Source organism: Herpailurus yagouaroundi, unplaced genomic scaffold (genome assembly GCF_014898765.1).
Source record: "Herpailurus yagouaroundi ecotype Mexico unplaced genomic scaffold, PumYag 163, whole genome shotgun sequence".
Classification (NCBI taxonomy): Eukaryota; Metazoa; Chordata; class Mammalia; order Carnivora; family Felidae; genus Herpailurus; species Herpailurus yagouaroundi.
Window position 1 is genome coordinate 62,906,520 of NW_024412404.1, and position 27,523 is coordinate 62,934,042.

Genomic DNA, 27,523 nt, shown 5'->3' on the forward strand with positions numbered 1-27,523 from the left:
GAGTCATCTAAATAAAGTTTAAATTAAGAAACATGGTGAGGGGCGCCTGGGTGGCGCAGTCGGTTAAGCGTCCGACTTCAGCTCAGGTCACGATCTCGCGGTCCGTGAGTTCGAGCCCCGCGTCGGGCTCTGAGCTGATGGCTCAGAGCCTGGAGCGTGTTTCCGATTCTGTGTCTCCCTCTCTCTCTGCCCCTCCCCCGTTCATGCTCTGTCTCTCTCTGTCTCAAAAATAAATAAACGTTAAAAAAAAAATTATAAAAAAAAAAAAAAAAAGAAACATGGTGAACAGCTGCCGGGGTTCTAGACAGGGGGTTAAGTCCCGAGAGTTGCAAGTTCAATGGTCTCTGTGAGTTCCTAAGGAAACAAATTGCGCATTTGGTGCAAGCGGCCTGGGTCCTTCTACGGTATTCCTAGCACATGCGGTGTGGGTTGCAGCCTTTGATCTATACCATCTGAAGGGCTTATATTTCAGAGCTTTCTGGAACACACCACAGTGCTCATGGCTATCGATTCCGAGGCAGCAGGCCATCAAACTTCTCTCCCCGTTTTCAAAACCACTAAGATGCATTTGCAAGACCAACGAGTTCAAGCTCTCCCTCATCCTGGGATCATAGACCTGGGGCTGAGGATGGAAAGGTAGCTTAGAACTGTGGTCAGGTAAGGCCCTTTACTCGGTGTCTCATACGATCATCCCAGCACGGCCCCCAATGATTCTTGCATTTGTGGGTAAACATCATTTGTCACTCGTAATAGAAAAGTGGGAGGAGGAGAACGTTAACATACCTATAGATAACACATGCACTGTTCCTGCATGTCTCACAATTAGCTGTGTCTTGCCCAGTCCGATATGAAAGCCTACAAGATAAGAACAGGAGAGCATTACAAGCGGTGGCTGGTGGTCGCTGGCTGTTAAAGAGCAGACACCTCACTCACACCAGATGCCTTCCCAATGCCGTCGCTCGTCATGGTAATGGAAACTGATTAATGTGTGTTTCCCATTTTGCTCCTGTCTGCATTTATCATACAAAACCAATGCGACGTCTACAGCGAAGATGATATGGAAAATAAATCCAGAATGTGAACATCAGCTACCGGGTGAAGGAGATAATCTGATTTTGTTAAAAGACAATCAGGGCACCTTTACGCTTCTGGTGTTTTAAATGAACTTTGAGGGAAAACCGATGCCAGATACTCTGACTCCGTGGCTTAATTTTGCCCCGCGACCTCTCGGTCTGCTGGAGTACAGGCATGCAAACTATAGTTGTCGGGTTGAATCCCATCCTTGGTCTGATTTTTGTCCAGCAAGCTAAGAATGGATTCTACATTTTAAATGGTGGGGGGGGGGGGGGGGAAGGAAGAAGAAGAATATTTGGAAACTGTGTAAATTAATGAAATTTAAATTACAGTGTCCATAAAGATTTTGACAGTAAAAACTAGTGAAAGTTTTTACATAATTATCTACAGAATATCTTCTGTTTTACTTCTTGATCTCCAGATTCCAGAATATTTATTCTCTGGCTCTGTAGAGAAAACAGTTTGCTCGGCCTTGTGGTCAAGTATGCTATGCTGCTGCCGTGCCTTCCCACTGACCTTCTCTGGCCGTGAGGTCTATAAGTCCTGTGAGGCGGCACTCGTTTGGTGGGGTTTTTTGTGTTTTGTTTTGGGTAGGGGGTAGAGGGTGGGGCATTTGCTAACTCTTCTCCTCCTTAAAAAAACAAAAACAAAACCCAAAAAAAACAAGAACCTGAGAGTATTTTTTGGAGCATACTGTGGAAGGTTGAATAAACCACAAGGTTTGATAAGCAGGATTTTCTTGACCAGGCCTTCACTATTTCTTGGCTCAGTCGCCCCAAGAAACTAGCATGGGGGTGCTTTGATGCTGCTTCCTCTAACAACTTCAGTTGACCTTTCTTCACTGATATTTTTAACAGCCAGGTGTAGTTTTTCCAAATATTACTTTGTACCCAGGGGCAAACGCGATAACCACAGTCTGTTAAATTTGTGGCAGAAGAAGAGCTTCCACCTGAATTGGCTTATGTACACTTAGGGGGTAAATTTACATTTAGAGAATCACTCAACATAGTAACAGTGTGCACAGGAGGTTTGCTGTCAACATCAGCAGTCAATATTTTTATCACCTTCACTATGTAAACTTCTCTTGTACGCATCATGGATTTTGAATTGAAAATAACTTTTGTTTTCCTCATTATATTTTGTGTTACATAAACATTTGACAAAAAGATTTTCCACTCAATGTCATGTTGTCTCAGTGAGCTTTGGTAAACTCAGGGCTTGACCTTTGAATTCTGTGTATTTTTCTTATTAATCAAGTGACCATATTTGGCCCTAACGTGTTGCTGATCATTGCCTGTGACCCCACTGTATTTGGGCGACAATTGGAATCCTTGTGTGGCTGCATGTGCGTTGACTTGGTCCACCATCACTTTCTGTACAGGGCTTCTCTGGATTCCCACTTTTGGCTTAGTAGAGAGGAACAGTCGAGAGCGTGTATGTACATCACACCCTCCCTATTGTCTTCACGAGACATGGCCACTTTCTTCCTTAGACTTGTCCTCTTGATGATAAACCCCAAGAGGACATTCCTCATGAACCTTCCCACCTGGTGCCAGATTTGTCAAATCCGTTCCAGGGTTCCCCTGTGTCATGACATTGACCTTCTGCATTCTTCCATGCCTTACGTATATGTAAAATGACTTTCTCTATTCGGCATATTCTACTAGAGCTTGCCCTAAGCTCATTTCTGACCAAGGTCATTCTGTACAGTATTGTGCACAACACTTGAGCCCATGTCCTAGCAATGACATGGCGGGTGTGGCACTGTTAGCTTGGGTTGCAGATGACATCCTGTTCTGCTTTTGGGTTGCACTAGCATGTGCTAACCACCAACCAAGGCAGCTGTTTATAGATGCTAGTCATAGTCCAAAGTTTACAGTTTTAAAAGAAAGCAGGCAAAATCAGGGACATTTCTTACCCCTTATGTGTGGGCACTCTTTCTTGGTTCTGAGGAAAATATGAATTCCAACCTTGTAGAACCTTCCTGTGTTAGACCCCAGGACAAATCTCTATCAAGCGTCATCAATACCAACACCCCTTACTTGCCAATATCATAGAATTCCCAAGTATCTCACATTAGAGCCTTGAGTCTTCAAATTAATTATGCTATCCTCATTTTACAGAGGAGAATACAGTAACATTTCAGGTCCAGGATCTCATTATTCTTGGACCCAGTCTTCTGATTCTCTGTGACACATTCCTTCTACCTTGGGACTGGTATTCTGCCCTACGTGTAATTGGCAGGTTGGGATAGTCAGTGAATCCAGCAATGACGGGACAAGGGCAGTGGGTACCAAAAATGCACAAAAGGCCTCTCTTCAGGACCTTAGTGTTCTTTAGTTAGAAATTGCTTTTTTAAAGTACTTTTCTGAAAACACTATTCTTACCACCTCTAAAAAGTACACAATTTTTTTTTAGCCCTGTTACAGTGAGTAAGCAAATAGTTATTAAGTGCCCATTAGGTGTTAGACATTATTTGACTACTGAAGAGACATTTTTGAATAAGACAGAATCCTTGTCCTTACGAAGCTTGCAGTAGAGTGGCAGAGGCAGACAAAAAACAAACACGGATGGATGGATGGATGAGTTGGGTGAGTTTTGATAATGCTCTGTATTAAGGAAGGGTTGTGAAGAGGTGACTTTAGCTAGCACACTGAGGGCATGGATTCTGAAATGGGACCTTAGTGATTAAAAAAAAAAAAAAGATGTCAGTCATCTGAAGGTCCAGGGCTGAGTGGTACAAACAGGAGGACTCTCCCAGGTAACATCCTGCAATGGGAATGATGTTGGCATGTTTGCATGACAGAAAAAAGGGCTAGTGTGGCTAGAACAGATGTTGCATATAGGAATACAGGGAGATGAGATCAGACCATGTAAAATTGGAAACTCTTTGGACATTATTTTAAATGTAATGGAAAGCCATTCTAGAGTTTTTCTTCTAGCTGGTTGAAAGAGTGACTTGGAAAACACTTCCTCTTGACTAACTCTCACCCATGCCTCCAATATCACTTTAATTCAGTTTCCTTTCTCTTGCTTCCTTTATTACAACACAACCCATGTCACTCAGTCATGAGACATAGTATGGTTTGGCTGATGTCTATTGATAAGCAAATGAGTCATCATGTCTGCTTTACATGAAGACATATTTGTGGTCACTGGTTTTTAGCTAATTTAAAAGAAAGATGGTCAGTCATACTTCCATTATGTCTGAGAAGTATTATCAGGCTCTCATTGCCATGAACTTTTCTTAGAGAGACCCCTCAGTATGTTTCTAAGATTTTTTTTTAACCTTTCTTTTGTTTAAAGGATTCAAGTGTTTGGAGTCCCTACAGGCAGTTTATAGAAACAGAGATCAATGAGAAATTAATTTGCGGATAAAATTTAATGTGTTGCCCTCGTGTCATGTGGTTTAAGTCATAGGCTGCCTCCAGCAGCTAATGTCAATCAAGGTATACCTGCTAAAATTTTATTAAGCATGCAGGTGTTTTCAGTAGAAGGCTTAAACTATGTAATCCATTGTGCTTATTGCTTTGATAATCCATCTAATTGTCCTTGGAGCTTTCAAGCTGTGGGGTTTGGCTTCACTGATAATTTTATGGTCACATTAATAATTGTGTTACAGCATCTGAATGAATGTGTTCTCCAAATATAGATGAAACAGATAAATTCTTTCTATAGGACAGAGAACACAAAGTGCTCTTATGGAATTTCCCTGATTTTTCCTTCTCACTTGGAAACAAGTCATAAAACCAATCCTTGAAATGATTATCTTTTTAGATAGCCATTGCCTTGAAGAGGGGCAGTCCAAAAATTTTGAACTACTGGACCAGATACTTCTCCATTGTCAGTAGGGCTAGAGATCTTTTGTGATTATAAGTTTAGAGAAGAGAAAGATTAGGTTATTGATATAAAAGATTCAGAGAAAGAATGTCTTGATGAAAAATTACAAATTTTCTGTCTTGCAAGTTAACTGCTGTCTTTGTGAAGCTCTCTTTCCTTTTGTTTTGAGGAATTATACCTCATACAGGTTTATAATCCTATGCCTGTCACAATGCCGGTATGCTATTTGGTTAATATTAATTTGAACAAATAATACAATCACTCTCTTGGTTCTCCTATTGAAGTTCAGTAATAGACAAATCTAATGAAACAATTCCAACTAAGCGCAAAAAGCAAATGAAAAGTATACATTGTGCAAAGCTCTGGTCCCCACTTTTTCCCCCAGCAGGAACCCCTTTGGACACTAATGATAAACATGCCCATTATAAACATGGATTTTTCATGCATTGATCTTTGTAGCATATACAGTTGTAGCATTGTAGCTAGTTGCCATTTGTCAGTCCTTTTCTGGTCTTAACGATATATGTAACTTGGAAAAACAAACATATCATTCAGCACCTAGGACAGTGCCAAGTACCAAGCTGCTGTCTTTGGTATTTTTTTCTCTTCTGTTCCCTTGATTCTCTTGCCAGCCCCCACCCCCCACCCCCATCCCTCCAGCTTACAGTTCTAACTGAGGAACAAATTCCAGACCCTGGGACCTCTCCTCACTTGATACCCTTTTGACACTTCTGTGGTCAAGGAAGGCTTCACTGAAAGCTAAATGAGACTAGACATGAGTCATGAGATGATTAAGGATGGGAAGAGCATGGACATCGTGAAAACACACAGAGGAGGAGTTGCTCAAGATTTGCTAGAGCAGAAGGATGTGGACAAGCGTGTTTTACAAGGTGGTTTTGGCGGACACCAGGTGGAGAGCCATTTCCACTTCTGCTTTGTGGATGTCTTTATAAGACCTTGCTCTACTTTAAAGGAAGTGAAATGACTGTTGTTTATAGAAGACAGTGTGGAACTCTAGTCGGGACACCTCGTTCAGACACAACATTGGGGCCTCCTTTCTGGAGTGGCCTAGAATTCTCACGTTTAATTCTGTGGGCAATTCACCAGTTTCTCCAGCTACCCTAGGCTTCTTCTGCAATAATCTGCTCCAATATTTAGTTGTCGTTTTCAAAGATTCTTGTAAATAGGGGCACCTGGGTGGCTTAGTCAGCTAAGCGTCCGACTTCAGCTCAGGTCGTGATGTCACGTGCCCGTGGGTTCGAGCCCCACATCGGGCTCTACGCTGACAGCTCAGAGCCTGAAGCCTGCTTCGGATTCTGTGTCTCTGTCTCTGTTTGCCCGTTCCCTCCTCATTCTCCCTCCCTCTCTCTCTCAAAAATAAACATTAAAAGTTAAAAATCCTGGGTATAAAAATATACTTTTGTATGCTTACATAAAAAGGAGAAAATTGGTGATGAATTTGGGGTTTGCAAGTCTCTGCTTATTCCTCTTGCGGATCAGTCACAAAAGACGTAATGGAAAGTAGAGTGGACAACAATAGCAACAAAGAAGGTACGGTATGTGGCGGAACTGGTGTGGAAGTTTTTATAACAAAGCCATGGGGATGATGAAGGACGAAGGATGGCTACCAGCATCAGCCTGAGCTATGTCCTTGGAGGCAGGGGCCCAAGAGCAGGAGTGGCAGTGACAGACAGCATGTGCTTTCTCGAGAATGCATCACAGGGAGATCTAAGATAGCAAGGCCCTAGGTGGTAGGAAAGGGTGCCGAGAAATGTCATAGAAAGGTCACCGAAAGCTTTCTTCCTGGCCACACATCCGAGCCGCTCTTAGTATCTGAAAGACCTTGAAGATGACGCCCGAGAGTCAGGACTAACAACTCTGACCCTCCCCACCCCCCAAATTAATTGGTTAAAAGGTCAGGAAAGGAAAAAAGAAATGTCTCTCACTGTGCCTGTTATCAGAAACAAAGTCCGACAACGTCATAAATGGTTGGCAAGTAGAAATTAATCCTGTGATATTCAGTAGTAATTAGTAGCACTGGATTATTGGATTGGCTTTAACCATGCTGCTCCTATGGCCACATCCCCCGACATGATTTCCTCCATAAGATCTTCATGTTCCAATTGAAAATGTTCTTCTTTCACTCCTGGGTGACTGTGGGTGTTTTTTGACTTCAGGAAAGCGTTCTCCTCTCATCTAATGTCACAAGTGTGTCAGCATGAAGTGTGCTGTGGGCCTGTCCCACACGGTGCACGTGATCCCGTTGCTAAATTGCTGGTCTTTTAAATGGCACGGTGGCTTTCAGCAGGTTCGGAATTTCTAGCATGCAGGCAGATGGTGTCTTAGGTGATGCTAGACCCAGGGCACGATCCTTTCTTTGTGGTCTTCAAAACACATACGTTATGTAGGGTAATGGGTTGGTCCCTTTGAATGAACTCAGAGCTGTGTTTTAGACCCTTAGCTAGAGATGGTGGTTGCTGTAAAAAGAAAATGGCATGATCTCTACTCTCAATGATAATTTTATGTACTTGTTTAATTTAGGCTTATTTTGATCCCTCGTGTTCTTTTGGCTTTCTCACTAGGTGCCAAAAAGTGTTTTCTCTGCCTCATTCTAGCCCAGGTTTGTGCTCCAGCCATCCCTTCTTGATAACGCAGCCATCACTTATGTCAGTATCTTAAAGGGCTTTTTCACTTAAGGGTCACATTAATTAGAGGCATAAATGGAAACCACAACCATTGTTGGGAGAAATTAAGTTTCAAAAAGTAGTCAAAGGCAGCTGTTTTCAGTGACCCCGCACTGTGTTTTAAGACCACCTCTGGCAGTGTTTTTGGCTTGTTCCCAAGGCTGAGTTCTCACTAGGAATTTGCCAGATTATGCTCCGGAAGAGCAGCCACTTCTTATATTAGCTGTTCAGCAGTGAAAGTGAATTTGACTTCCCATATATATCCATGTAAACTCAACTCTGCTTTATGCACTGAAGCTATTAAATGCCAGGATTTGGGGGGGGGGGCATCCACTTAAAGTTTGCTAAACAATGCAAAGTCGATTATCCTCACAAGCCCTCAAGGTCATTCGTTGATCAATAGGAGGCAGAACCAGCTTTCCCTGGCGATGTTTTGACCAGTTCCCTTTTCCCCAGAAACTGATGGGAGCTAGCCGCTAGCCAGTGGCAGTCCTGTGCTCACTAGTGGCCTGGGATCCCCATGCGGCTAAGCATCTTGTGTCTTTTAGAAAGTGAGGTTGTGTTTTAAAGAATGCGAAATAAGTGACTCCAAACCTTAGCGGGACCCCTGTGTCCCCCTGGGTGTCCAAAAGGGCTGGCTGGTCTGAAGCCTTCTTCGATTCTGCAGGAGCAGCCTACAACTGTGCCTCGGGTGCCTTCGGGCAGCCCCCTTACCTTTCCTCTGCCACAACAGCTACCATTCAGTATTGTCTCGGTGAGCTTCGTGCTTTTCTTTGTTTGTCCAGCCAACAGCCTGCATGCCAGTCGCAGGAGAGGTGGCAATAAACGTTTGTGGCTACATGGAATGAGGAGTGGAAGAACACATCAGGAAATTAATTGGGAAGGTCACTTTGACTCCGTAGATCTATGAGGGTTGGCTTGATCTCAGGTCCAGTGAAGTTTCGCGGCTCGTACCTGACGTGTAAATAAAAAAACTCAGTTTTCTGTTCAGTGTCTTGAATATGGTATAGGGCAGACTACATTAGAATTGCTTGGGTATAATTACTGAATTGTTTGTGTTTTCAGAATTCTAACCAGCAGTCATTGCTTATTATATAACCCTGGTTTCTTTCCTTTCCTGCCCTTTTGCCTGTAGATATTAGGCCAGGCGATGAGGCCAATCCCATTAACTACTGGTTTCCTCTCTTCATCTAGGACTTCTGTTTTCGAGAAAATAGCTCTTATTGACATTGAAGTACATCAAACTTCTTTTCCATATAGTCTCATGTGATCCTCCTGAATGTGAATGTGCATGTTCCAAACAAACCCTGTATAAAAAATAGAGTTGTCCTGGCTGACTCCCCTAAGGGAGATCTATTTTTGGGCTTTCATGTTAGAACGGAGAAGGAATATCCTATTACCAACACGATGGTTAGGCTTTGTAGCCCTCTTCGGTTGAGCCTCAGTACAGCCGAAAAAAAGTTTGAGGGCTAGCCTGGGAACCCTGACGCCATCTATAATTCTGGCTTGTTGCAAAGTGTGCTGAGAGCAAACAAATTAATTAGAAATGATGGTTTACAGTCCATTCATAGATTGGAGTGGTTCTTTCTTCCTCCCGTTTGTCTTCACCTTGATTTTTTTCTCCTGGAGGGTAGAGTTCTCAAAGTCGCTATTAATCTGTTCTCCCAGAGCCAGGAATTGAGATGTTGACCCTTAAAGAACGAGCCCCACATGCAAGCCCCGAGTCACCTTATTAGACGCATCGGTAGTCCTGGTGGTCTCTTCATGTTCTGGTTATGAGACCTTAAGAGACTTGGCTCCAGATTAGCCAGAACAACTGACTGGCTCTCAGCACGGTTGCGTGTGATGTGCACAGTTCATCAGATGCTGTCTGAGCGCCAGCTTGGTGCGTGGCTTTTCTCTGAGGAGTAGTTGCCTGGGTGAATAAAACATAGTCCTTGCCCTCAAGACACTTCAAGTCTCAGGGACACATGTTTCCATGGTGAAGGAGCTGCTTGTATGGTGACCAAGTAGAGTTGCAGAACTTTGAGAAATCCCACTATTTCTGGAGACAGTTTCTGTGCTCACTGAAACGTACATCCTTGTCCTGGCCCAGACGCTCTGTTCCCTCACAGACAGCACGTCTTCTGGCAGATTCCCAGCACCCTGTGGGGCCGCAGACCATTTTTCAGTGGATTTTGATGATGTGATCAGGTGTCTCTGTCCCCGGTGACTGAGAGCATCTTGGGGGCCACGGGTTCAAGTTCCCAATCCTGGCCCAGTGCTCTCCATGGAGCAGGGTGAGGTATACATCATAAATATCTGTTTCTTTCATGACTCCTCAAAATGGGCATGAGATCTCTCTTCTCTGCTTTTGGCACTTCCACAATACTCACCGCTGTTGAACAGGCCACACGTTTTAGTTCTTAGTTTGCTTTCAGTCTGTATCCCCCATGATAATGTCAGCACCATGAGGGCAGGGATTTTTGTCTGTTTGTTCCCTGATGGACATTCATGGTTCACATCGGTGTGTGAAGTGTAGTGGAGGCTCAAGAAATATTTTTTGAATAATGAATGAGAAAATGAGTGAATGAAGGAGTGAATGAATGAGTGAATGACTGAATGAATGAAGCATCTGTGTGAGTACCCTGCTGGGTTAACTGACATCAGACACTTGTGCTTCTGAAATGGAAAATAGGACGGTCTGCTTTGCGATGTTCCCAGCTGGATCAGGTGAGAACATCTGTCTCCAAGTATTAACGTTATCCCATCTTAAATTTCTCCAGCAAGTGGAAAAGGTCAGTCATCTTCTGCTTCCCACACCCAAGTATTAAAATATGTGGCTCAGTCCGCACCTCAGCCAGCCCCCTCCTCGTCCCTGGGAAATGTCATTCCTTTATCCCAGAAGCAACCCTGGAGAACAAGTTTCAGTGAGAAACAAACACCTTCTTAATAATGAATGCCGTTGTTTTCTTTATAGGGTGTTGACACATTAAATTTTATTGGCCTGGCAGCTCCCCAAATGTGGTGACTCCATAATTCCCGGGGGGCTCTGGCTCTTAGGGAAGCTCGTCATGCTTGTTTTTGTTATAAAGCAAAGCAAAATGGTGGTCAGCGGAAGAGCATGGCTGCTCGTGCAACACGTCAAGCGCGTGGGGGTCCGTGGGGGCCAGCTGCTGTCCCTTGCCCTCTGCCTCACCTGCAGCAGTGCTTACTGTTGTCTTTGTGTCTCCCTGTGGCTCTGCCTCAACTCCCTGCTTGCTTCCCTTGACCCAGAGCCGGGCACGATAAGCAATCAGAATATATTATTATTATTGCACATACGTTATTATTACTGTCAGATTCGGACAGAGACAGACACCGAGATAAACACTATTATTAGAGCAGAACTTCCCTCTTGAGAGTTTTAAAATCACTTTTCCCTAATATAAAATCATAATAGGCAGGAATTGGAGAAGATAGTAATTACCATTTTGTGTGTGGACTGGCTGGTAATGTTACCAACAGGGCAAAGCTTGCGTCTTCTTTCATACGTCCCTAAGTTGCAAAATGAGAGCCGTGGTGAGAAACAAGTCACTTGCCCCAAGGGGCACCGGGAGTAGCTTATTCATAAGGAAAACAACTTTTTAGGGCTGAGCTGAGGCCGAGCTGATTAACTTGTTTTCCTGGAAGACAGATAAAGCTTAAGCCATAATTTATTGAAAATTAATGAACACGAATTGTGGTGGCACTGGCTACCCCACTAGAATGAGGATAGGGGTCTGGGTATGTTGTATTAAAAGCAAAGCTGGCTCCGGCTTTGCCATTTTTCTCCGGCACAAGAACGGTGGGTACCCGAAGTCTGACCTACAGGGGTTTTAATCTGAAGACAATGCGCATTTGCTCTTGGTTCTGCTGGTAAATATCCATAGAGGCCTTTAGTTTTGAGTGACAATTTCTTTTGATGTATCTTGTTTTGTTTTGTTTTGTTTTGTTTTGTTTTGTTTTGTTTTGTTTTTTTAGAGGAGTTTGGCTCATTTGAAATCAGAACTTAGGCTTTGTGAAGCGTTTGGCCATTGTTTCAAAAGTCTGACCTTGGACTGACTTTTTAAACAACAGCTTCAGAGCTCTTGCGGTTAAAGATTAAAATCTTTAAATTCTGGTGCCAACATTTATAACATTCTTGATGTCCCATTATGAGACTTTTATCTGGGGAGATAGTCTGGTGCTGTAACCAATGAGATACTGATAGGAAACATTTACTCTATTTTTTTGGTGTCTAGGAACTCGATTCTCAGAAACGTCCTTTTAAATCCGGCCTTCAAAATACACGCGTGCTTACTTTGGTTGCACTGCATGCTTTCCTCAACTTGTTCACATGAACTTTTGAGGAAGTCCTTCACATTTGAGGAACGTAGAGGAGCCAGCGGGGCATGTGGCGGTCACTTTTAGTGCATCACTAACGTGACACGAGATGGTACATGAAGGTCTTGAAGTGTTTTCCCCAGGAAGGTTGCTTAAGGATAGATTTTGTGCTTGGCATTCAGGTCCCTCAAGATCAATGGCTTTGGTTCTTTTGAAATTACTTCACAGAGGACATTCCTCTTAACTGAGCTTGAATCCTTAAAAACATACTTCAGTACTGGGATCCCTTTAAAAGCTGCATTAGAAGCATACTCTCTCCAGAACCTAGGTTTGCATAGCCCTCACCAGCTCTGGGCACAAGACCCTCTTAGTGCCTTCGAAGTAGAAGGAAGAATGCAGATTTATAGTCGCACCAAAAATGCCTGCTTCTTAACTCTGGGCGGATATGTGAGGTTGCCTATTTTTAGAGGGTGAGAGAGTGGGTGCCCGGGCCAGGCAGGTCTAGATGGGAAGTCTGCCTTTGCCAATTCTCACCAGCCTTCTGACCTTGGGGATGTTTCCTAGCATAGCCAAGCTTTAGTTTTCTGGTGCAGATAATTTCTACCTTCAGTGTTATTTTGAGGATTAAATGAAACAATGCAGAACGCTCTCATTGTTGGAAGTGCTCAGAACAGCTGGGCTTTATAGTGGCTCGGCCCAGAGACACTCACTTCACCGAACTGTCATACAGACCCAGTGGGCAACAGAGCTCGAGCCATTTTTGCAGAGCTCAGCAGAAATTGTATGGGATTTTAAAAAGTATTTGAAAACTAGAACTTGTATTTCATCTCTTGGGAAAAAAAAAAACCTGAATTCTGGGACACAAATCCATAAATTCCATAAACGTTCATGTCATGCCTTGAATTGCTCATTTTATCTGCAAATGGGGTGTCTGGATTGCCGGGTAGCTCGGTGGTGAGGTGTTTATTCACCTACCAACTTGAAAGGCCGGGGAGGTATTTGAAATCTGTTTTGGCATTCTGTACAGGAAGATTATTTAAATTACATTTTCAAGTATGTGTGATACCTACATGAAGCTCAAAGCAAGAATCTGGAATGTGTTTTATATTCTTACAAATCTATTTGCTTCATTTCTCGTATTAAGGCTGGAAAGCCTTATTATTTTTCAAGAACTTAAAAAAAGTGTTTACAAAGTTATATAAGCCGTAGAAAAGACTCACCATGGCCCCGTGCATTAGGCGAAGGGACTGCTGGTTAGAACGTGATGTGTGCCTTCGATTGCAGAATCGTAAAACAGAACGTATACTTGAGGCTTTCAACTTGAATATTTGATCGCACATTTATAAAAGCCATTAGATGCAACAGAAAAAGAAAACAAAGGTTTTTTTTTTTTTTTTTCCTGAAATCTGTTCAAAGGATTGCAGCTGAAAAGGACAGAAGCCAATTCCAGCATCTGTAGCAGGTGAAGAGCTACGGAATGAAGTGTCAGGGACAAATTATGACTTTGGGCTCCCTGGACGCATTTATTGAAGGACGTCTGCAGAGAGGGTTGTGTTGCCTGATTCTCTCCCTCTGTAAACTTTTATATGTATTTTCGGGCAGTGGCTGAAATTAGGTTGTTCTTTGGCCTCCCTGGAGGATTTGTTCTTAGAGCAGAAAGGAGCCGTGAGGGCCCCTGTCTCATCTTGACTGTCCTTCCCTTACAGGGGAACATGTACCTGAGAGAGGCCAGGCCAGGATGAGCTAGGACCAGCCCGTGTTTCCCGACTCCAAACCCCTCCTGTCCGTGACCCCAATTCCGCTTGGTCTGTGCACTTCTCCGAAAATGAGTACAGAGCTGAGGTCGCCCCTGGTAACCCTCCACCCCTCCTCACCTTCAGAAATAAACCAGCCTGTATAATAAAGCAGGAGAAGCTCTCTGAAGGTGCCTTGCTTACCTAACCTCTCCGCATGTTGGCACTTGGAAGGGTGCTTCTCAGTAGTAACAAAGCAAGGAGGGGACGGAACTTTTACTGACTGCTAACCGAGTCCTGGATTGAGAGCCTTGTCCTCCGTATTTCGTTTAATCTGCAAAAGCAGCCCCCAAGCAGGTAGTCTTAGCCCACTTTTAGAGAGGGAGAGGCTGAGGTTCGGAGAGGTTAACAGCCGTGCCTAAGCACAGCCAGGGGAGAGAGGGGCAGAGCAAAGTTGCCGACTCAGAACTGGCTGCCTGCAGGGCCCTGGTCGTCCCTCTCTGCTCCCTCCCCACCCCGATCTCCTTTCCGGGAAATGGAAAAAACGAAGGGAGCAGGAGGCAGACCTCAGTCGGCTGTTTGGGATAGGACACGTGTGCAGAGACACTGAAACTGACTTATCGAGAGCATTAGAAAATGAAGTGCTGACATTTTCATCCCGTTCAAGCAGGGAGTGCAGAGGGACAGGGGTGCGTCTGGCAGGGAATAAGGACCTTTCTGCTCCTGATCTCTGCGCTGGGTGCTGCTTTCTCCTTGGTGCTCACAGCTCCCCGCTTCTCTGTGATGCATCGTGCCAGACCTCTGGGAAGGTGGCCCACAACATTCATTCCGGAGGGGACCCACAAGCATCGTTTGTGGAACCATGATGCCACCCACCTGCTCTCTTCCAAATGTGGCCGTTCCAACCCGGTGGAAGGCCCAGCTCTTCCCTCGCCTCTTGGAGTGGGGCTCTGGGAAATTCACAGAGTCTCACACTGAGACCTTGGCGAGTCCCGCGTTCATGCCCTGCCTGCCGCAGTGGCGCACAGATTTCCACGTTGGTTCTTTCTGCTCTGTGACTTAAACTGCCCCCTTATGCTCCCACTGTAACTGTGGTGCAGTATTTATTCTGTTTGGGCATGGATAATGAAAGCAAATTCAGAGAGATTTCTCATCCCCTGACAAGTCCTTCTGAAGGGTGCCTGGTTCTGAGTGATCTGTCAATATAGGGACGTAAGATAAAACGACTGTATCACTTCTGTCCATCTAGCATCAGTGTCTAGGTGGAAGCAAGTCACGGGGCACAACTGTGTGCTGTAATGACCTCTTATTCCTGCTACGAGGAGGGGAGTGAGACCTTTCCCAGGTCTTAAAGAAATGCTGTCGTGTATGTGTTATACACACAAATGACATATGTGTGGATAACAGACACACACGCGGGGCTCACAAGCAGAATTCTGAAGGTCGTATGGGCCGACAAACAGGCGTAGGCTTGAACAAACTGACCGCCAGTGAGCTGGGAATGCTTCGTTCGACTTGTAGGCCCTCCTTGCCTGGCACAGGGCTCAACAACTCCCATATGTATAGGCCTTCCGAACATGCGAGTGAACGCTACACCTGTCTGGCAGTCACACGCCTGGGACTGTCCCGTACCCATCTACTGACCTGGCTTCCAGTTGAGTAAATGTGGTCCCTACATTTACAAGACCGCATGGCACAAGTCGGCAAACTCTGCTAATGGCCCCAATCTGGCTACTGCGTGTTTTTGCGTATCGTTTCACGGGGACACAGCCACGCTCGTGTGGACACATCTTGTCTGTGACTGCTTTCATGATACAGTGGCAAAGCTGAATCATCAAAGTCGAAAATATTTACTATCTGGCCCTTTGTAGGAAAAACGTGCCACCAGTTGCCACGTCGAAAGGTGACTCTGAGGTCTTCAAATAAACATAGATCCCGAAAGCCTGATTTTTTTTTTCTCTCCCCTAAACATGAGTATCTGCACATACTCTCACCCGGTGTGTGGCCGGCCGCCTTGCTTTAGTGATTAAAAGAAAACAGAGCTGAGCAAACCACACAGGATTCCACGCTGGGTTTGCATTAACTTGTTCCCGCCCTCAGGTCTTTATTTCTACTTCCTTTGTCTTCAAAGCTGCTGTGAGCACTTGCCCTCAAAGGGCCCCTGATCTCAGGGGGATTCCCTTGGCTTACTTTTCTTTGCTCTCCCCCGTGTGTGTGTGTGTGTGCGCGCGCGCGCGTGCACACGCGCTTGCCCCCGGACCTCACGTCACAGAGAAGTACTCTTTCTCGGTGAGGTTGCACAGGATGGACAGGACCCCGGGAGCAGTCGCTGGGTTCACGGCCCTTCCTGCAAACTGCCGGACCCCTTGGGCTAGTTTGTTATTTAGGATTTTCTCATTTTCAGGGAGGGTCCCACGTTTGCTCTGACTCAGTACAGTTGCTTCAGGGGGCTTCAAGATTTCGTCTCTGTCCATCCATCACATCTGAGGGCCCAGCGTGGCCTGGGTTCTGCTGTGACCCCATTCTCCAGCGCCCCCCCCCAACACCCAGGCCTGCAGGTGACACCCAGGTGATGTTGGGACACTTGTGACCAGCGAAAGAACCTACTTAACTTCGGGGAAACACAGATCCTGCCCTCATGCTTGACAGCACAAATACAGCCCCTCATGTCGTTTTCGGGTCTTCTCTGAATAGCAGAGTATCATTAGACTGTCACTGGCCATTGAACCCATGAAGACACTAAACGTGTGGGGTACAGACTTGGAAGTAAATAACCGTCTCCCTGTGGAGTGCCCACCACAGTGGCTGGGGAGCACACGCTGTGAGCACTTGGGACCCACAGCCCGTGGGTCCCAGGGGCCCCTGCCCAGCAGCCCACAGCTGCTCTGGGTAATCACGACTGTTAGAAGTAGTTGAGATTTTAGACTCAGTGCCCCGTTTGCCTGGTTCAGCCTTCAACGACTACATTAACGGCTTACTGAGGCAGTCTGTGTGACCCTGAACTCCCTGGGAAGAGACCAGAATAATACTGAGAGCTCTGAAATAAGCAGAATAATTCTTGGCATTCATCCAAGCAGAGTGACCAAATCCCGCCCGTACTGCATAAAGCGAGCGATTTCAGTGAACTGCCCCAGCAATTTGACAGGGACTAAAAGGCGTGATTCTGAATACTTTTTTCACAGCTACCCGCTTATGGAACGCGTCCTCTGAAATGCTCATATTAGGGCGTGTCCGCTCCTCAGTGCCCGCCGTGCGTTGGTGTCTGCTCCTAGCTTTGCAGGCACCGTCCTTATGCTTCTAGAAGCCTGTGGTAGAAGATGTAAATGGAAGCTGCCTGAGATTAAGTAACTTCCCTAAACTGAGAACGCTCTGCGAGACCTTTTGGAAATCTACGTAAGCAGATGAGATTAATGAGTCTCATGGAAAATAATTTGGAAGCTACTAAATGCCGTTGAGTTGGAGACACAGGCATCCCCATGCCCAGAGGAACGGCTTCAACGCGCTTGTGTGAACCGCTCACTAGTGAAAAGAAGTCCTACTAAAAGGTCACACATTCAGGGTACTTCGAGAGATGGAAGTTGGCCACTGGCCACGTTTCAAGAGTCCTGGCTCTTCCCTGGCTCTGTCCTAACATCATACCCCAGGGCAAGCCCGTGGCCTCACTGTGAGGGGCGGGTTTAGAGGCAGAACTTTCCACTGGGATTCAAAGTCGTGGGCCCTGAGGTGCACATAAGCTGCCTGTCCTCACCCAGCTTTTTCCTGATGCAGGGAAATTCTTTACAAAACAAAGCAGGCTGCCTGTGCTTCATTTGGGGGTGGAAGGTGGACAGAGAACTTGATTTTACCCAAGCTTCTGGGTCTTCTCCACTATCGATGACTTTATAAACGCTAGAATATTTCCCAAGGAAAATTCTACTGATATTTTAACTTGGCCATGGAATTCTCTGTCAGGTTATTATGCAGTGAGTATATAATAATCTACGTAAAGTAGGCTGAGTTTTCATTTTTTACCATGAGGTGCAACGGTAACACCTCTTCCCTGGCTTAGGTTGAGGACATAAAGTCAGTCCTGTGAATTCCTCCTTTAAAGTGATGATCCTGGCGCATGCCCTTCAGAGGACTGGTCTGGTGCTCAGAGGAGCGGAATGTGAAATTGTCAGGATTTTGTCCGCTGGTCGCAACTGGCCCCAGTAGCCATATTGACGCCGTGGAAATCAACAAATGCTACTATTCCCCATCCCCACCCCCGGAACCAGCTGTTAAAGAGGTGCCAGCAGACCTGTCTCACATCCGCCCACTCTGCGCTGGACCCAGATACCCGGGAGAGGGGTGGACAAGATCCCTGCTCGGTCCACCTGTGAGGCTGCCGTCCTCTCAGATTCTGGCATACGGAAGAGTGATGGAAATTTGAGTTTGGGCCAAATCAATGACCATGGGCATGGGGAAGAGGGCCACTCTCAGGGTGGCCTTGGAGCTTGAAAGCACCTGATTCATTGTTACCTGAGTCCAGAGGACTCAGAGACACAGGTTTGGAAATGAAGGATCTGGAAGAGATGCGGGAGTTCACCAGGATACAGAACTGCCTTCCTGCAGTGAGCTTGTGCTGCACAGGCAGCGGCCAGACTGGGCATTGATTCTAAGTCAGGTCACCCTTTCCCTTGATCTGTGGGGCCCAGCGCTCACACGGTTAGGAGCCCAGCACTGTGCCTCGTGTGGGGGATACTGGGGTGACGACGGACTGACGGACTTTTGGGGACGATGGCAGTGCCCCGTGTCCTGTGCAGGAGCCAGTCCGTGCACGTGGCTCTTGAGCACCTGCCGTGTTGCCAATGCAACTGAAGAACTGAATTTACAATTGTAATTAACTTGAGTTTGAATTTCAATGGCCACATGTGGCTGCTGGGTACTGTATTGGACAGAGCAGCTCAGGGCTTGTAGGAAGAATATTGATGGCAGCCTGTGTGCCGAGAGTGTGGAGGGTACATTCATCACACTGGATTCAGATGTGGGACTGCTAAGTGTTCTCCAACACCTTTGCCCAGCAAGACCAATCAGTCCCATTCAGATGCGCCCAGCACTGGGCGAACCGCATTAGAAGGTCACCCCGTATCCTCCTGTCCCCTCCATCTGCAGGACGTGCGATGATTCCCAACTCCCAGGTGAAGAAACAAGGCACAGAGAGAAACAAGGCAGTCCATGCCCCAGGTCCTCAGAGTCCTAATTCCCACCTCGAGGTGCCTTCTTAAGTGCACGGCTCTGTAGACCGACAGCACTGACGGGAACTCAGAGGATCCCATTTACAACCAGTGTCCACACTTGTTCTGATAGTGTGTGGAGCCTACATGTATAACGTGGTTCTCCTTTCGTGGGGTGTTCGTGGGTGTTCAGCCTCGGCAGTTTTTAGTTCAGCACATACCCTCGCGAGCATACACATTAGCATATGCATGTGGCTTTACACCATTTGGTGACTCTTCTCCCTCCCCCAACTAGTGATGTTGGATTCTTCCTGTTTTGCTGTCTGGTTTCAGTCACTCCAAACTGCCTCAAAGGCAGTGTTCGGGGCCCATTTGGGCTTTTAATTCTTCGGTGGGAATGTGGTCTACCGATCGACAGACCCCTTGCAGAACCACCGTAATGTGTTGCTTTTGGCTGTGCACGGAGTCAAGCCTAAATGACTGAAATGGGATGAAAATGGAGATGTAAACCCAAGACTGAAAAAAAGGCCCTTTGAAAACATTCTGCAACCTTAGGCTCCGGCTAATCTCCTGTTAGATTATTTTATGACTGCCTAGCAGCTTAATACCATCGACTGCAAACAGTACTTCGTATGAGGGGGTGGGGTTATTGAGAATCTGCTCCCTACTGGATGAGCCACCTGTGCTAAGCGGGAGAAGCCAGCCTCCGGGCCCAGGGCTTAAGCCTCACCTGCTGCCCTGGGACACACAGACTGTGTCCTCCGCGTCGTCTGTGGTACGCAAACGCTATAACTAAACCACAGCAATCCTCTTGAGGAAACTGGGCACCACATGGTTTGTGCCCTGACGGTACATTTCTTGGCTTACCTTCACACTGGCTACTAGCTCACTCGACCGGGGTGGGGGCCGCAGGGGTGGGGGTGGGGGTACTCCGATCCCACCTCCAGACCATTGCCCGGAGGGAATCCGGACAGTGTCAGGGGGAAACGGGAAAGAGAAAGCCCGGCAGTGAAGACAAAGGCTGGTAAGCCGTGGGCACCGTTTCGAGAAGCATGGAACTTTTGTTTCAGCACAGCCCACTGCCAGACCCATACGAGCCTTCCTAGCTAAGGGCTCAAGACTAGCATCCTATCGTTAGGTCATTTAAGTTTGCTGCTGCACAGTTTAAAAGATGGGGAACAAAGTTCAGCAATCTGATGTCAATGCCTGACAGCTCGGGCTGCTAACTGGGTCTGGTTCCCCCTATGGTGCAACTGCACGCACAAAACCACTGGGGAAAAGGCACGTCTCCTCGTGACACACAGACAGGGCTTGCCCGAGGGTGGGCATTGCCTCTAGGAGCTCCTCACAAGGACAGAGAGACATCTCCCCTATTGTGGGAAACCCTAGCCCTAAATATCCATGTTCTTCCAATGATTTAATATAACCAAGTCAGCATTTGCTTTGCAGAACGCCACCTCAGTTCTGTTCTCTACCATAACCCGATTCCTATGAGGCGAGGAGCGTCTGATTTAGAGAATTTGGACTGGCCTACCCCGTGAGACGTCCTCACGGTCATCAACCTTTCATCGCAGGGCACACAACAGAAAGACCCAACAATTCATTCATTCAAACTATCGGCACATGGTTTGAATTCCAGGCCAAGCACCTGAACGCCAACCATCAAATCAGTCTTCACCGCGAGTACGCAGTGATGTCTGGCATCGTACAATGACCTCGGGGCCCCTCTGAGCTCACGCCATCCTCAGACTATCGCCTTTGCGCAGAAATGCGGAAATGTCAGTCTCACTAAGGATCTGGGCCTTGGAGGCTACCGAGGGACCCTGGGTGGGCTGGGCGCGGGGGGATGAGCCCGCATGGCCTCAAGGGAAACGTGGGCATACATACCCTTCCCGGTGGGCCTCTCCTTTCTCCAGCTCCTGAATGACCCCCAAGAGCACTTTGATGGTTTCCTGGCTTGAGCTGATCAGGTCCTCCATCACCTGGAGCTGTGCTTTCAGGTCGACGACTTCCGTGTGAGGCACGATTTGTCGGGATTCTCCACTCGCAGCGGCCGCCGCGGCGCAAGGCTGGCCATCCTCCCCCGGCGGGGCCCGGGTCTGCGTGGGCCGCCCGCTGCATTCGGGGGACAGGCACTGCATCGGGGGCGAGCGGGCCGCCGCGGGTCCTTGGAGCCCGTTGAGACGCGAGGCTCTCCCCCGCTCCTGGTCGGCCGCCGGGCACAGGGGCCACTCGCTCGCGGTGGCAGAGTTTGACAAGGCGGCCTCGAGGGCCTTCGCGCCGGGGGCAGGTGCATAAACGGCGGCCACCTCCGTTTTGAACACCGTCCCGTGGGCCGGCGGAGCGGCTTCCTCCGTGTCCGGGGTCGCCCTGCCGTGCTTCGCTCTGCCGTGCAGCTGGTGGTCGGGCTCCCGGGAGGAAGGCCGAGCGGAGTTTTGGAGAGGCTCCTCTCGGCAGCCGGGCGCATCAGGGTTTTCGCCTGGCTCTGCGCAGTTGAGCCCGGCAGGCTGGTCCAGCTCATTCACGTGTTCATCGGAATGGAAAACCGAGGCCGCCGTCTTGTGCACCCGGCCGGCACCCCAGGGCCGGGCCTCCTCCCCCGCCCCCTCCTCCTGCTTCTCCGCCACAAACCCGTTGTTTTGACTTTTAAAGGCATCCGCAGCCGGGATGCTTTTGAGATTCCCCTTTTTGCGGTCCAGGGGGAAGGTCTGGTAACACTTTTTCAGGTCCGGCGAGGTCTGCACGCCTGTGCTCTTGGTGACATTGGGGATGGCCCTCCGCGCGGGCACGGTCATGTATTTGCGGTAGGCTGCTCTGTAGGACACGGGCTTCGCCTCCCGCTTCTCGCCGGGCTGTCCCGCCGCGAGCCGTGAGTCCCTCTGTTCATTCTGTGCCTCGCAGATATCCTTAAAGCGCACCTGCAGGGCTTTATTCCGCTTTTTAATCTGCCGGTTGGGATCCAGGGCGTATCTCATCTCCAGGGCCAGGCAGGCGGCAGGTTCGACTTCGCTCTCTGACGTCGTGAGTACGCATTTGCCGGTTTCCTTACTGACCATGATTCCTGCGTTCAGAAACATCAACACAGGCGTCAGTGGGACGGAAACACACACGCGAGCACAGGCACACACGGCTCCTAGCTCACCTCGCTACTGCCTGCTTCCTAATTACTTTTAAACAGGTGAGGTTGGCCTTTCTGTTAAGGAAAATCAGACAGGCGGAGAATCGCTGGCAGGCACAGCTTGAGATGCTTCTCCGCTATTAAAGCCTGCCTGCTTTTCCATGTGGGATACACTCGTTTCTTTTGATAGTAATGCATGTTTCCCCATTAGACAAACCTGTTTTACTATATTCATCAAGAAGCCCAACGATGCTGCCTCTTCTGCCTTCAAATTATCATTTTGCACACACGCCTCCACTTCATAGGCAGATGGCTTTCCAAATGCATCTTATTCGGTTTGGGCTTTTACTAGTTTTTTGAGGATGACGTGATTAATCTATTACTGGAATCCAGGAGAATTGGTGTTTTCTTATTGGGGAGTCTAGGTCCTGATCAGAGAGATCCATGTGGAGCGCCCTACGATGAAGCAGGGAAATAAACCTCTTTGTCTGTCTTTGCCAACACGGGCGCCATGGGACAATGGGCACACTGCTATGGGAACACCAGAAACGGTTAATCTTTGCGGTGTGGCTTGCTTCTAATGGGTTAACGCTAACCCTAGAAAGAACATGGGTTCCCCTGCATCGATAAAGACCGTGTTAGCAGCTCTGTTCTTTGATTCTATGGAGAGTGGTATTTGAAAAAAAACATTAAAAAAAAAAAAAAAAAAGAAATTATTCATTCTAGAATCAAGTTTTGTGTTTTGATCCCAACCTCTGAAAACGAAAACAATGGTGGTTGTTTCAGTATTTGAATCCCGAAAGAAAATAAAATCACAAGGCTTTATGTTAATCATGCAAATTCATCTTGGGCTGAATTATTAAATGCATCTAAAAAGGTGCAGGTGGCCGATGGTCCCTCTGGGGAATACCAGTGGGGTAAGTGCCTTCACTGTATCAGGCAGATTCGCAGCTGCTCATTGCACGTGGAAGAATCTTCTTGAGGGCCGAACTTAAAGAAAATGGTTATGTTGTTTGTGAGTTAGCGCTCTGGAAGAAAACAGTCAGATGGGAGGGACCGGGGTGTACAGGGCCCTGGCCTTAGAGCAGCATGTCCAGAGAGGCAAGGTCACAGACGTGAGCCAGACGAACAAGAAGGGGGCCCAGGCTGCACTGCCCAGTGCACGCGCCAACAGGCCCTTCGGGCTGTCCGGGGTGGGGGAGCCCATGAACCCGATACTGAAACCTCCAGGAGCACTTTTCTGGAAATGTTACAGGAGCTGGGTGAGGGTATGGGCCGCCCGGGGCTCCGCTGATGTGTGTAGACTATACCTAACACCTTTAGTGCCGTGTGGTCCATTTCAAGGAGAAAGTGGGGTTCAGAGAGGTTATGTCACTTGTTAATGTCACACAGCAAGTAGGACGGACATACAGGCAGGAGCAGGATCCTGATCTCCCTGATGTCTGAGTTCATGCTGTTTCCCATAACCTCAGGTGTCCAACAGAGAGGCACCTCCCCACATCCTTAATTCTTATCGGGGTAGGAATGCGTGACACTGGGCATGATCGTCCGGTGAAGGCAAAAAGTGGGGAGAAGCCCAGAGCCCCCATTTGAGCGTGTTCTAGAACTGCCGCTCCTTGCAGCCTGGGGACTCTGCAAACTGGCCCTGGCACTTTGCAGGTCTCCGCTAGAGTTACTGAACAGAAGGCTTAGAGAGAACTTAATTATGTCATCACTTATGCCATGAGGATGAACCGGCAGTCACGTTGGAGGGCAGCACAAGTGAGCTCTGCCGAAGTTGCTTTAGGTCGGACCAGGGTTTCTCAGCCTTGGGACGCCTGGCATTTGGGGCCGGATGACTGTTTGGTGGGGGTGCTCTTCTGCGCACGCAGAAATGTTCAGTAGCATCCCAGCTGCTGCCCATTAGACAGGAGCACCTTTCCCGTGCGCCAGTGACCTGGGGAGAGGGGGACACGGCCGCCCCCAGGTAAGAACCACCACATTAGACCGTGCCCCTTCGATGGCTGGAGTGTGTCCCCACAAGGGAAGGGCCTTCCTTCCACCAAGGTGAATGGCCGAGAACAGATGGCAATGTCCCGGCTCCCGGGGTGGGGGATGGGTGTTCTGGAAGGTGCCTGTTTCGAAGGGCTAATCTGGAAATGACCCAGCTCTATGCCTAGCCAGGAGGGAGCCACACCCTCCTGCCACTGCCGCATCTGTGTTTCCTCTGACAACAGAATTACCCCCAAACAGTCGCTCTCCTAGGTAGTCTGGAGAAGACAGAGAATAGGCCTTCTTTGGCTGTTAGGCTTTACTGGGCGCTGAGGATATCCGGAGGCCTTTGTAATTTGACACTTGAAACACTGGGCCGTTTTGGAGAGAGCATTACAGGAAGGGAACAGACTAGAGCCGCATCATATCCTGGCTCTGTGTTGGGAAGACGAGATTCTGGATGGGATAGAGAAGGCCTGCTAAGGAGAGATAATATATATCTTTTACAGACACTTATCCCAACAGGTTAGAATGATGCACACAAAAGGACTTGGTGTGGGGAAGGTGTGGGGAACATGGGGGTCTAATGAGAAAATTAAGTCTTAACCCTCAGTCTTATCTCGTAGTCATTCTTGAGCTGCCTTTGTTGTCCAGCTGTGTCAGACTGTATTGTCCCATCATTCTGCAGAAGACCTTCCTCCCAGGGAAAATTTGAAAGGGAGAGCATTTTTACAAAAAGCAATTTACTACTAATTTTTCAGCCTTTTCCCTGCCACTACTGAAAAATGTGTGTCTGAATAAGTTTGTCCTACCACGCCATTCATCATCGCGATTCGCCAGGAACCGCACCGAAATAATTTTCTTACATCCGTCCACTGGTTTGGAAAGATATTCTGCATCTTGGACCCAACCATCAAACTAATAAAACAAATCAGAAAAATTAATTGCCAGTGGCAAAATAATAATAATAAACAACTCCAAGCTCCTCTCTGCTTTACAGGGAGTTGCTGAGTATATAAAAATCATTTTCTTATTAGTAAAAATGATGGTGATACTTCAGATTCTTTTGCTCAGTGTAGTTTGTTGATGCATTCGTTTTTAACTAGAAATGGAATTGTCTTAATCTCACCGATAAGAAAAGACATCAAGGAGTTCTTGTTGTTGACTTATTTGGACCTCAGATGGAGATCTGCACACCTTTTGATGGCCGGGGGGCATTTACTCTAAAGCTTTAGGATGGAATTTTCCTGGACACTGAGAATTACTTTCATATTAAATGGTTACACCTTTCTGGGGGTTCACTTACTGTTTATTGGTGGGGGGGGGGGCGGTGCTCAGGCTGGTAGTGATGGTTAAGGAAACGGTTTTGTCGTGAAAGGACATCAGGTGTTCCAGAGAAGACATTCCATAAATCGAGGCTTCTGGCCCATTGTATTCATTCATCATCCCTTCGTTCATTCAGCGCATGAGTGTGCACCCGTCACGGCGCGAGGTCAGCGTGCAGTCCACATGTCCTCCTGCTTCTAAACAAATGCTAACATTCTCTGCACTTCACTTGGATTTTCTCCTTGACTCTCAGGACGGCCTCCCAGGGGAGGCTCTCTTACTATCCTCAAGCTGCAGATAGAGAAATTGAGGCTTCAGATTTTTTTTTTTCTTTCCTAATTCGCCGAGGGTCCCACAGCTCAAGGGCCCCACCCTGCATCCCTGTAAATCCCGGGCATTGACCTGCTGTCCTGCCCAGGGAAACCTGGAGCCTCTAAAGTGAGTGCCCTGCAATGAACTTCAGAAAGCATCCAACAGCTGGACCTCCTCTCAGCGACTTCCTTGGCCTGTTTGTCGCAAGGCATGTGGGTGCGGGTTATGCGGGTTATGCGGAGAACCTGCAGGTAGTTCCCAGGAATAAACCTGGGCCCGAGCACAGACTCAGGCCCGTGAGGGCCACCCGGAGTGTTGTGGTCCTCCTGAGGCCACAGTGGCATTTCAGCCGTGGCTCGCCTCGGCTATGTCACCTCTGTGCAGCATGGGCTCTGGGTCTTGGAGTTAATCTCTTGGTCCCAAAGCAGCAGGAGTTCATAAAGTTTATTTTTCATAAGAAAATTGCGTTTGGGAAGTCATCGGACTGTGTCGTCTTGAGGTGAAGGTGGCGAGGCACGCTTGAGCCCGTCTGGCTCGGGGAGAGCTGGGGGTGTGGAGGAGTGTTTGGAATGTAAATGTCTTAATTACCCTCAAATTAAAGTGCATAATCAAATGTGAGTTGTAAATATATAAACCCTGTATTTTTAGATTAGTGATGGAGAGTCATCTCTGCGTGCTGCTTTAAATTAATAGCTTATATAAAAATGTTCCTTCCAGCCCAAGGAGTGATAAGTGGAAACAACTAAATGCCTAACAATAGGTAAACGGTTAAGTAAATTATGGTGTACGTTCACTCAGTGCGGCCATTAAAATGATAATTATAAAGATTATTTAGTATCATAGAAAAACACTTACGAAATAATGTGAAGGGAAAGAAAGCAGTCTCCCAAATTGTACTGGAAGGAAATGAACGAACATGGTCACCGTCGTGGTGTGTGAAGATCGGGCATTTGGGGAGATTTATCTTCTTCCTTCTGTTTTCCAGTTTTTGTTGAGGGAGCCTTAATATTATCGTGTTGTTTGCCAATTAAAAACCGCAGGGCGAAGTCAGTCCGCACCTCAGGCAGAATGACAGGATCAGGCCGCTGGAAATTACACATACTTGCATCACAATAAGAAAAACCCAGAAATGATTAGATTTGGGTGCGTGCAGCCTCCCAAAGGTCACCTTTTATTGTTGGGAGGAAGCTTTGAATAAAGGACGCAAATGAATTTCAAAGCACTGATGTAAACGTTAGCGTGTGGAGTACGTGTGCAGATGTGCACACGTGTGTGCACAGAGCTGTGTACCTAAGTGTGCGTGCACAGGTTAGGAGAAGCAGCGTTTGGTAGAAGATACGTCGGTTTCCGAGCAAACTCACTGCTGGGGTGAGACCTGCCATCTGTTTTAATTAGACGTGAAATGGATTTGACCTATAGTCTGCATTATTTTCTGAAGTAACCTGGGATCTCAGCAGCTGACAGGAGACTCTCCATTGGATTAGCTCCATTCGGAAAGTGTCTGCACTACCGGGAGGTTTCCAGTTTGGCGCTGTGTGGTGATCTATGTGGCACGATGCAGCTGACTGACCGTGGGGGCTGTTGAGCACCTTGGCCTTGCCAAGACGGCCCCTAGTGTCCCATCAGTCAGTGGAGATAGCAAAAGAGCTAGGCAAGCAATCTGAAGAGTCTGGAAGGGGACTGTATGATATTATTGGTTTTTCTAGTGGCTTTCCCGCTGTTGAGACACCTTGGAGTCACAGATGCTGGCTGGAATTCAAGATTAATTGGGTCAGCATTTTATTCCATATGCTGAGGGAAAGCCTGAACATTAGGCCAGTCAGAATGGCGGAGGCGGGGTGGGGGGGGGTGGGGGTGAGTGTGGGGGAAAGAACCTACCTTCTTTAACACTCCGCTTCCCGGAGGGAAGGGAAAGAGGGACAGGATCTCCCCCACTAAATGAACTCG

At 47.4% G+C, this 27,523-nt stretch overlaps 2 protein-coding genes across 6 annotated transcripts in view; one reads left to right on the forward strand and one right to left on the reverse strand.

Moving 5' to 3' along the window:
- DOCK1 (dedicator of cytokinesis 1) overlaps positions 1 to 27,523 on the forward strand; it is a 473,828-nt gene that overhangs the window by 181,631 nt on the left and 264,674 nt on the right. The gene's annotated exons all lie outside the window — the stretch shown is intronic.
- INSYN2A (inhibitory synaptic factor 2A) overlaps positions 1 to 27,523 on the reverse strand; it is a 58,711-nt gene that overhangs the window by 17,523 nt on the left and 13,665 nt on the right. The window contains exons 2-5 of one of the 5 annotated variants that reach the window (XM_040486768.1): positions 25,245 to 25,555; positions 24,751 to 24,856; positions 20,737 to 21,910; positions 784 to 855 (exon numbers count right to left, since the gene is read on the reverse strand). In XM_040486768.1, the coding sequence (XP_040342702.1) occupies positions 784 to 855; positions 20,737 to 21,905 (1,241 nt within the window). In that variant the 5' untranslated portion in view covers positions 21,906 to 21,910; positions 24,751 to 24,856; positions 25,245 to 25,555. The remainder of the gene's footprint in view (positions 1 to 783; positions 856 to 20,736; positions 21,911 to 24,750; positions 24,857 to 25,244; positions 25,556 to 27,523) is intronic. The other 4 variants (XM_040486771.1, XM_040486770.1, XM_040486767.1 and 1 more) reach the window with 4 other exon arrangements.